This window comes from Amblyomma maculatum, chromosome 1 (assembly GCF_055883805.1).
Source record: "Amblyomma maculatum isolate TAMU_Amacu chromosome 1, ASM5588380v1, whole genome shotgun sequence".
Taxonomy (NCBI): domain Eukaryota; kingdom Metazoa; phylum Arthropoda; class Arachnida; order Ixodida; family Ixodidae; genus Amblyomma; species Amblyomma maculatum.
In genome coordinates this window covers 461,648,898-461,659,492 of record NC_139344.1, presented here as the reverse complement: position 1 = coordinate 461,659,492, position 10,595 = coordinate 461,648,898, and the positions used below count along the sequence as shown (strand labels likewise).

At 48.5% G+C, this 10,595-nt stretch overlaps 1 protein-coding gene across 1 annotated transcript; it reads right to left on the bottom strand.

Annotated features, from left to right (window-relative positions):
* Positions 1-8,929: 8,929 nt before the first annotated feature.
* On the bottom strand, positions 8,930-10,232 carry LOC146209793 (uncharacterized). The gene has a single exon (XM_084581155.1). It carries the CDS (start codon positions 10,230-10,232, stop codon positions 9,042-9,044), a length of 1,191 nt encoding a protein of 396 aa, XP_084437281.1. The 3' UTR covers positions 8,930-9,041.
* Between the last annotated feature and the right edge of the window lie 363 nt (positions 10,233-10,595).

Below are 10,595 nucleotides of genomic sequence, written 5' to 3'. Positions count from 1 at the left end.
GCACAGGCCAACCGGGACTAAAGTTTCACCCCCAACTCCACAAAACGTAGTGTTTTTGTCCCACACAAACATAACTTTCTGTCGAAGGCGGTTCTTAAATGAAAGGCTCATAACTGACACAGCGGCATTAGTGCCAACCAAAGCATCCGTTTTAACATTATCTACACACACTGACACTTTGTTCTTTAACATGACGATAGGTAGAGGTATGCGTGAAATTGACCGGCCGGCGACCTTATCTCCATCGGTCGCACCACCTTGTTTCCCACCGGTGAAGAAACAAAGCGGCGACGTGGGGATGGCGAACGGGGTTGTCGCTGCGGTGGGGGAGTGATGCTGCGATAGGACACAGGGGAGTCATTCCGTGCGTGGCATTGAGGGGAAGAGGGCCGATAGAAGGGAGCGGGTGGCTGCTGCTCCCACTGGGCATCATTCGTGAAGCGCGGTGCTCGTAGAACAGGGGGTCGAGTAAATTGACGACGCGGGCAAAAGCGGAAGATATGTCCGCCGCCCCCACGGAGGCCAAGATGGGGCGACAGAAGCGCGACGAGGGGCACCACGAGGCACTTCATCCGGATGGGCTGGACGCTGCTGGAAATAAGGATGCGATGTTGGTTGCAGGGTCCGCTCCACGCCGTTGTTGTAAGATGGTTGGCCGCTATTTTGTGCAGCCCATGGCGTGCGTTGTTCCCATACGGACCTCGATGCCGGGTCGTAGGGTACATCGAAATTTGTACTTGCCACTGAATATCCAGCTACTCTCGTATAATCCTCCTGACCATAGTAGCGATATCTTCAGCCTCCGGAATGTCGATACCAGCAACAGTTGTTGTCACATTTGAAAGACGGCCAAATTTGGGCGCTATGCGACGTGCCTTTAACGCCTGAAATGCCCGGCACTGCTTCAGGACATCTGCAACTGTGACAAGGGTGTCCCGCAAAATAAGGAAGTTGTACACATCCTCTGCAATCCCCTTGAGAAGGTGCCCTACCTTGTCTTCTTCTGACACCTGCCGGTTTACAATGCGACACAGTTTCAATAGTTCTTCGATATAACATGTGAATGTCTCACCGGGCAGCTGGGCTCTCCGGTCAGCGCATTCCTTCTTGGCAAGGGTATCCCCAAAGGACTTCGTAATTTCTTCAACAAATCGGTCCCAGGTCGTTAGGATTCCTTCGTTGTTATATCAAACCACATCAGGGCAGTGCCAGTGAGGAAGACAACATTGTACAGACGTGCGATCGAGTTCCAGCGGTTGCCCTTGCTGCATCTTTCATAATGTCGGAGCCATTCCTCAACGTCATCTTCGGGCTCACCATAGAACGTACGCGGCTCTCGCTGGTGGGGAAAGGCCGTCGTCTCTTCAGGTCGCTGTTCATGAGTCTGCGTGGTGTGGGTGGTAGCCATTGAAATGTACTGTTCAGGAGATAAAGGTGGCAAACCTGCTACACGACGGCTGCGACGAGGTACTGGTGGATTCAGAACGTTTTTACCCAGCGCCTAGCACCAAACGTAACGGATGGGGATGAAATTGTTTTAATACAGGTGAACGGACAATATTATTAACACAGTGACCGGCACTATGCGTCGTTTTGCTGATAATTTTATGTTATATAGGGCAGTACGAAACAGTGATGATTCCAACATTCCACAAAAGGTTGTTGATTTATAGTCGACTGATGCCAGATATGTAAAATGGGTTTTAACTGACCGGAAACCTTACAGATGCCTTTTCAATACATGTGCAACCACCTGACTGCTTACACCATTGACGGTCTGCTAATGAAACTGTATGGGTTAAAATACCTGAGTAAAATGCCTAAATCAAATTTAACTTTGAGCAAACGCGCTGACTACCCAGTATCGAAAAGTGCAACAATGGCTGGGTTCATTTAACGCAATATGTTAAAACCATTCCCCTTTCTCTGAAACAAAAACTTTACTTCTCAAACTTTCGCTTCATTTTGGAACGCGCGTGTACTGTATAAGATCCTAGCATTGCAACGTTAAGAGCGAAACGTGAACTTCTCCAAAACCTAGCTGCCCGTTTTGTTTTAACAATTATGATAGCAATGTAACTGTTACTCGTACTGAAGAATAAGCGCCTGAGGCTTCGGAAGACGAAAAGGAAGAAGCGCAAGAGCGTGGGGCTCGAGGAGCAGTGTGAGCACCATGTTGGGGCCTCAGTAAAGATGAGATAGCAACGGCTGATGTGCCTTTCTATTTCTGCAATTTATGCATGGTGGAAACCCGGGAGGCTATCCTGAGCTCCGCCATCGATCCTGACTAGAGGTTACCAGGAACAAAGCATTGACCCTCCAGGAAGGTTACCAAGAGCTCTTCCTGAAAACCTACAAGGGTAGAGGAGCGCTCATCTGATTCCAGATGGAGCGCGTCAAAGCTAAGCGTACAACCCAGCATGCTTTGTACATTCGTCTGCGGAATGATATAGCTCTATTCATCGAATCGGGCGTTGGCACTCTGCTCACCTTCAGGCAGTTGCAGGAGCGCCTCAGAGTATGCAAAGAGGGCCTGCGATCCCTCAACGAACAGCTAGAGACATTTATTTCGGAAGAAGAGGTGGGAGAAGCATTCCCTTTAGGTTCACAGTAGGAGGACTCAGCCGCAGAAACTTACACTCTACTCTATCACCACATCGAGGGTTCGCAAGCGCCACCACCTGCTGTGCATGCTCCTAGTCATACTACCGACCCTGCTAGAGAGATCCCGACGACAGACAGTCAACCTATTGCCAAGGGGGCTGCTGAACAATCAGGCCTAGTTGGATCTCGCCTACCAAAAATCGACTTCTCCCGCTTTTGCCGACTGCTGTTCAGTGTTGTTTGGTTGGATGCTTCGCCGCTTGTAGTAGTCTATCACGACTTCACTCGGTATTACTTTTACAATAATCTCTACTAGCATAGCAGAGTAAAATAACTCAGGCACACCGAGCGTATGTAACATCTCTGATGTCGATGGTAACGTAGTCCAGACGACTGCGTAAACAACCACATCGACAGTGGGCTTGAAGGCCTTAAGTGTTCGGAGGTTGGCGAAGTATCGCTGATCGTAAAGTTCTTACGAGAGACGCTGATCAGTTGGTACGGGCACCCGGAAGAATATTTATGGATCGATTCTTTAGACGCACTTTGTTAAATAAATGGTGTGGGAACTAAATGGAAACAGTTTGTATGTAATCGAGTCCCCGAAGTACAGGCTCTAAGTGCGCCATTTCGTTAGAGCTGCTTCCCCTAGTCATCAAACCCCGGTGGGTCTTTTCACACGAGGAATATCCGCGAGGGATCTGATAGAAAAAGACTTCTGGTAGAAAGGTCCTGAGTGGCTGTCCCACTCTTGCGACGCTTGGCCAGAAAGTATTGCAGGATGCACTGATGAGTTTAGTTATATCAGAGCTGAAGCGTGACGTAATGACTCTGCTCAGCGTGGCCAAGGAGCCATTTTTTGCAGTTAAGCGGTTCAGCACTTGAAGCACAGCTATAGGAGTGACAGCGTGGATAGCACGCTACATATATAATTATAAGGGTCACGGCACCGTCTTCGTGGCACAACGCTCAATCGTCATGTACTTTCAGGTTTTGCTGATCCCTGTCCTGGGTGGCCTGTCGCCTGCTGACCCTTTCTGGCTCGCCGAGCCACGTCCCGAAGAACCGGCTGCCTTTCTGGACCAGCTATCAGCAAACTACAGCCTCTCATCAAGTCCGCCGCCACAGCTCCCGCCAAGTCTGGCCAAACTGCTCACTTTCGGCAGGCAACTTGGGAGAGCATCGGCTCGCCCTTTCCCGCCTCCATATAAGCGCGCTCACTTCAACGCCCCTTCGGGTCACAGCACCGTCTTCGTGGCACAACGCTCAATCGTCATGTACTTCCAGGTTAGTTACAATGATGCTCAATGTTATCGAGACGACGACGTTTGTTTTGTAGCGGTGTCGTGCCCCCCCCCCCCCCCCCCCCATTGTTTCAAGCTCTTCCGTGCTGTACTTGGGTAGTACCTTCGGCGTCTCTTGCAACTTGGCGGTGATATTAAGGCTAACCCCGGACCTATGACTAAAGCTCAGGAATACAAGCTTGACTATCTGGCGGAGATAGTTACGCGTATAGAGGCTGGTCATGCAAGCATCCTCGAAACTGTTAACAAAGCTCTAAGTATTCACATTACGCTTAAAACCGAGATGGAAGCCCTAAGCAAACGAGTCTAGGAACTTGAGTAAAAGATCGAATAATATCCCTGCCGCCAGGAATGTTGATCAAGGAATTTGTAAAATACAGGACAAAACTGACGACCTTGAAAACCGCTCTCGTAGGTCAAACATACTTTTCTTTGGTATCGAGGATTCTGATGAGTCTGAAAATTGGGAAGACTCGGAACGTCTCGTTAGCATCTTTTGTACCGAGATGCTTGGTGTCACTGCTTTTTCCATCGCTAGAGCTCATCGGCTGGGTCGTTTTTCGACTGACAAATGTCCTATAACTGCTAAATTTTATAACGATAAGGATCTAGAAGCAGTCACAAGTGTGGGCTTCAAACTAAAAGGCAAAAATTTCAGCCTTTCGCGGGACTATTCCGAGGCCGTCCGTGTCAAACGTCGCAAGCTGCTGCAGTTTTTTAAAACGGTTAAAAAAGTAGGCGACAAAGGGCGTCTGAGTTTCAACAAGCTTTTTATCAATTTTGACATGTATGAATGAGACACTTATGCTAATCATGCTGTGTGCGTCTCGCGGCGCAGTACAGATTGACATTGCTCACGTAGTCAGTTGCTCGGCAGTTCACTACATTCTTCAAGCCAACGTCCACCTACAGGTGTGAACACTGTGTGCTTTCTGTACACTAACATCCGAAGTGTTTTGCCGAAGAGCGTTGCGCTGTCATCACTCATTGATTCATGCTCTGCATCACTGGTAGCTCTTACCGAAACGTGGCTTAATGATACTGTTCATGATGATTGTATTTTAGTACAGGGGTCATTCTTTAATTTTTTCAGGTGCGATAGGAACTCTCGTAGGGGAGGCGGCGTCCCTCTCGCTATCAGAAAAAAATTTATGTTTGGTCCCGTCACTGTTACTTCATTTCTCGAGATCGTTTTAGTCTCAGTGCGGTGCGGAGCAACTAACACTATAATCGGTGTTTTAACGCGGTAGCGTTAAGGAGCTCGTGTCGCAGAAAAGCCGGTGTCGTGGGCGGCGTTGGCCGTGAGCGATAAATCCCGGCATGCACTTCATAAATAAAAAGCAACTTCCAAGATGGGCTGGGTGGGAATCGAACCAGGGTCTCCGGAGTGTGAGACGGAGACGCTACAACTCAGCCACGAGCTTTTTTTTTTTTTCTTTATTTCCGAGGTATACATGAACAACATTGTCACACTTAATAAAACACTTCAGCTGCCCTTGAGCTGACGCGTGTGAGGTTAAAATTTCTTCAATTTTCCCAGGTCATCCAGAACTTCTGCCCACTGTGGTGGGTCGGGGAGCGCGCAGATACATTCCCGTAGATAAACAGCACTTTCAACAAAATTTTCACGTACACTGCGAATGTTAATATCTTCATGCCTTACTTGCATCTGTGTTTTCCACAAGCTGTGGAGGCCCAGAAGCATTATTAAATCATAGGGTACGTCTTCGTTCTCCACCGGTAAAAACCGGATGCCATAAGGGTTTAGTGGTAGCTCTTTTTTAATTGTTCTTTGTAGCACGTTCCAATGAAATACTGCATCCCAGCAGTCTAAGAATATGTGTTCAATTGTCTCTGGCTTCTTGCAAAGCAGGCAGTTTGTCATCCAAGGGACATAGATTCCTTTTTCGTGAAGCCAGGTTTTGACGGGTAGAGTGTTCGAGTGCAACTTAAGAAAGAACGTTTTGGCAGCCGGTTGAACTGGCATCCTCTTCACTCGTTTTAAAATATCCTGCCCTGGGCCTCCACGGTAGGGCTCTCGATACAAAGGTGCCGGCAGCATTATTTCCACTAGGTCCTTATACAGCTTTTTCTTGCCAACACTGTACAAATATTCACGGGAAAAACGCACTTCTAACAACAGCACCACGCATGTTTTCACTTGAGGAGACAACAAATCCGGGTAACAGCTTTTGCAGCCGCACTTGCATGATTGTTCTTAAAAAGGTGTCATTTTGGTCGCGAAGAAAAAAAAAACGAGATACCACTTGGCGCAGAAACAAATGAATCAAACCGATTCCTCCGCTTTTTAAAGAAAAAAATAAATTCGTTCGCCTCGTCTTTTCCCAGGTCGGAGTCCAAAGAAAAACCACAAACACACGATGAATTTTTTGAATGGCAGTTCGTGACGCACATAGAACATTCATTACATACCATATCTTTGAAATGAAAAAAACATTGCAGATGAACGCGCGTGAAAAGATTGACAGTTGCCTTCCCTGCCATGCTTCCGCTTTCTCTCGCACTCTATTTGTTTCTTCCTTCCAATGTAAGCTAGGATCGCGATAACATTGTAGGGGCACACCCAGTTACTGCATTGGCACGGAAGACCATTGCAATCGGGAGAAAGAAGCCGGTTCAGCATCCCATAAGCCGTGCCAAAATCCGGAGCTTTTTTCCCAGTTAACCCGACATCCAGTCTGGTCACAAAACTTTTCAACAACGTTAACCAATTCACAAATGCTCTCTCTGTTTTCACAAAATACTGCAATGTCGTCCGCGTATGCAAGTAGCTTCACATGCGCCGATTGAAGCTTGAAACCCGAGATGCATTCATTATTGAGGATGGCCAAGCATAATGGCTCGAGATAGGCTGCAAAAAGCAGAGGAGAGAGTGGGCATCCTTGCCTCACCGAAGAACGCACTGCGAGACTGTCAGTGAGATCGCCATTCACTATAATACGCGTCGCGCAGTTTGCGTACGCCATTCTCACTCCCTCCACGATTACCGAGCCCAGGTTACAATGCTCTAGAATGGAGAAAAGGATGTCGTGTGATACGCGATCGAACGCTTTTTCCAAATCCAGCTGAATCATGGCAACCTGACTTCCAAGCGTGTCTACACATTCCAGTACGGTTCGTGCCACATGTATATTTGTGGCGATGCTGCGACCTCTTATGCCGCACGTTTGGTGCGGTCCGACTAATTTGGCTATTACACTCTGCAATCTCTTCGCTAAAACCTTCATGAAGATTTTGTAATCAACATTTGTCAGGCTTATTGGCCTATAGGACTTCACCAACAGGCGTTTCTCCGGATCATCAGTTTTTGAAATAAGTACGATGTGTGACGTAGTAAATGATAATGGCACTTGTTTGCGTTCGTAGGCTTCTCTTATCACTTCCAACATAAGGCTGGAAACATGGTTTTTAAATGCTTTGTAAAAGGAGGCGCTCAGCCCAACTGGTCCAGGGGCTTTCCCATATGGGAGGTCATCTATGGCCTTTTCTATATCTTGCAATGTAATAGGCATTTCAAGGCTCTCTTTCACATGATCTTCGAGCGTTGGCATTAGCCGTAAATATTCTTTTGGAAACCCTTCACTATGTTCGCGCGTATTACTCAGAAGCTCAGCAAAATGTTTCAGAATCGCACACTTTATATCTTTAGCATCGTTTATAATCCGCCCTTCATGTCTTATTTGCCTGATTTCCTTCTGGCAAGCATACCTTTTTTCATCTGATAGCGCTCGCTTTGTCGGCGCCTCGCCAGCCCACAGTTTATCGCTTCTTGCACGTATAACCGCGGCTCTGTACTTCTCAGCGTCGATTCTTTCTAAATGAGATTTCACATCTCTTATTTGCTTCGTGAACTTTCCTGGCGCACAGCTTTCCATGCACAACAGGCACTCAAGTGGTCCATGAAGTTCCTTTTCTGTTTCTTTCTGTTTGTACCGAATAACACTGCTCTTTTCTATTGCTTTTATCTTCACCTGCTCTTTAAATCTTTCCCATTTATCTGCATGGCTTTCTTCATGCACCTTAAGTAAACATTCCAAATCGTTCGTGATTGCCTTAACAAACTCTTCGTCCTCCAAAATTTTCTCGTTCAGTTTCCATAGATGCCAGTTGAAAACATATTTCTTAACCTTCATTCCAAAAGTCGCACTAACAAGGCAATGATCACTTTTACATTATACAGGTTTTACATTATAGTCGGTACAGATTGGAACGAGATCAATATATACATACAGCCTGTCTAGTCTCGCATGACTATCGCGTTGAAAGTGCGTGTATTCCGGACGGGTTCCAGCAGAAAACACATTTCCAATGTCTTCCAAGCAATAGTCATGCACCAATACATTCAACAGTTCAGCGCTCTTGTCTTTCACTGGTCTAATCTTCACTCGATCAGTAGCAGCACAAACACACTTAAAATCGCCCAATACAAGCAAAATTTTGTCACATTTCAAGTACGGCTCGACTGAATAAAAGAAATTTTGACGATCAGTTTCAACATTGGGGGCGTACATACAGACAGCACGCCAAAATAAATTTGAGAACAAAAAGTCAACAACCAAGAGTCGGCCACTTTCGCATGCAAATACGCAGTGTACGCTTATACCCAAAGTATTGCGAATGAAAAGAAGGCATCCGCCTGATGCCCCCACAGAGTGAAAAACACACACATCAAAGTTTGCATGGAAAACAGACACCATGCGGTCTGCATGGTCCTGAGATTCTATCTTCGACTCTTGAACGGCTAATAAGTCGATTTCATTATCTAGCAGCAGGCGATTCAACTGGCATTGCCGCCTTCGGGCTCCAAGCCCTCTAACATTCAAGGTTGCTACACGTAATCGGACATCTAGCTTAATTGCCATGCATCTAGAGAAAAAGGCGCCCGATCCATGTGATGCCTACCTCAATCGTCCATGTTGCTCTGCTTGTCCGAGGTTCCAAAGCGTACGTGCTCGTATCCGGCCTCCCAAAGGGATGTCTGAATACGTACTGAGGCGTGCCTGACCACCGCACTTGCCACCTTCCATAAACACAGTCAAAGAGCCACAGCCGAAAACAGGCTATGACGGCTGACGCACCCCCTGCACTCACATGCATTAGGTCACGTCCAAACTACGGAGGCGGTTTCCCCGCCTGACGCGTGTCGGACGAAACGTTCAGCCGAGGCCTCAACGTCGAACGTCGAACCCCCGGTGCTTTCGATGGCGGCTCGTCACTGCCACCACCAGGCTGCAGATCCTCACCGGCGCTCTCATCATGGGGCCGCTTCCCAACGGGTAGGCCGCTTACTCCTGCGTTGAAGTCCATAACTTCGGAGTTGGGAGACTCCGCGCTGCCTTGGCTTTCGAGCACAGGTTCTCTGGCGTCCGCCACGCTGTTACTTGCGTCCAGTTGGGAACCATTCTCCACTGGTGCAGAATCCGCTGTCGCAACGGCCGTGGACGTCCTCCTCATTGTCAAAGGGGTCAACACCGGCCCATCATTCCTTGCCGGTTGCCCGGTTGTTTTGGCTGCCTCTTCCGCGTCCGCCTCATCCATGAGATGCTCGGAAAAATCTTCGCTGTTCCCAGGTCTAGCGATGCTCGCGTAGCTGCGAGAACACTGCCCTTCTTCGTGGCCAAAACGACGGCATGCACCACAACGCGGAACCTTACACTCTCGGCGAATGTGGCCGGTACTTCGACACCGGAGACATAACGGAGGCCTTCCAGGTACTACGACGAGCGCCAACTCACCGCCGACGTTCAGCTGGTGCGGCAAGTCGTCCAGTTTGACCCCCACTTTCATCTTCAAGGTGACAATCCTGCTAGTTGAACCCTTATCCGACATGCCATGCACGCGCCAGCGCTCCCTGGCCTTTTCGGAAACCTTTCCATACGGCGCGAAGGCCACACGCACATCTTCATCCGGAACGTTGTGAAGCAACCAGTGAAGCTTCAGCCTCACATCCTGGTTAGCGGGATCAATAACGAGGCAGCGACGTTGCTTCACACACAACTCACCCACTCCAGCAATCTTCTTCACAGCATCCGCGTCTTTCATAGTGATGGCCCAGACGTGGCTCATGCGATACGCCCCCATGGCGATAACGTCGGGGAGCAGCGAACGCTGAGCCAACGCGTCTCGGAAATCTTCCACCCGGTACGGGCGGGCCCTGATATCCGCTTGCAAAAAAACTGTGTTTAATACAAAACGCCCTGTTGGAAGACTTTGCAGAACAACCTGGTAGCCATTACCCTGTTCCATAGCCCTGTTACCGCGGCCCGACATGGCCGCTGAAGCCGCTCCTGCGGAGCCTTGCATCCTGCGTCCGTTCACTAGCGTGGCCGGAAGCAGAATCACTCAGCCACGAGTTTGATGCTTGAAAGCGGTACAAAAGCGCTTCTAGTGAATGCGGTGTTGCCTTAGAAACGTGCCGTAGAACGTTATACTGCGGTGTATATCGGTAATTATGAGCATGTTACTTACAGAATTCGCAGTTACACGAGTAGCGAAGTACGTTTCCGCTACATTTCTTCTGTGCTCTGTGCACATGCAGAGCCATCTTGCAGCAAACACAGAACCCCTCCTCGCAATGTGCGGCGCTGCCCCGACACGCCACTCGCCCCTGACGTTTCGCCGTGCACCCTCACGGGTTGTAGAATCAAGCGTCTTTTCTTTCTTTAG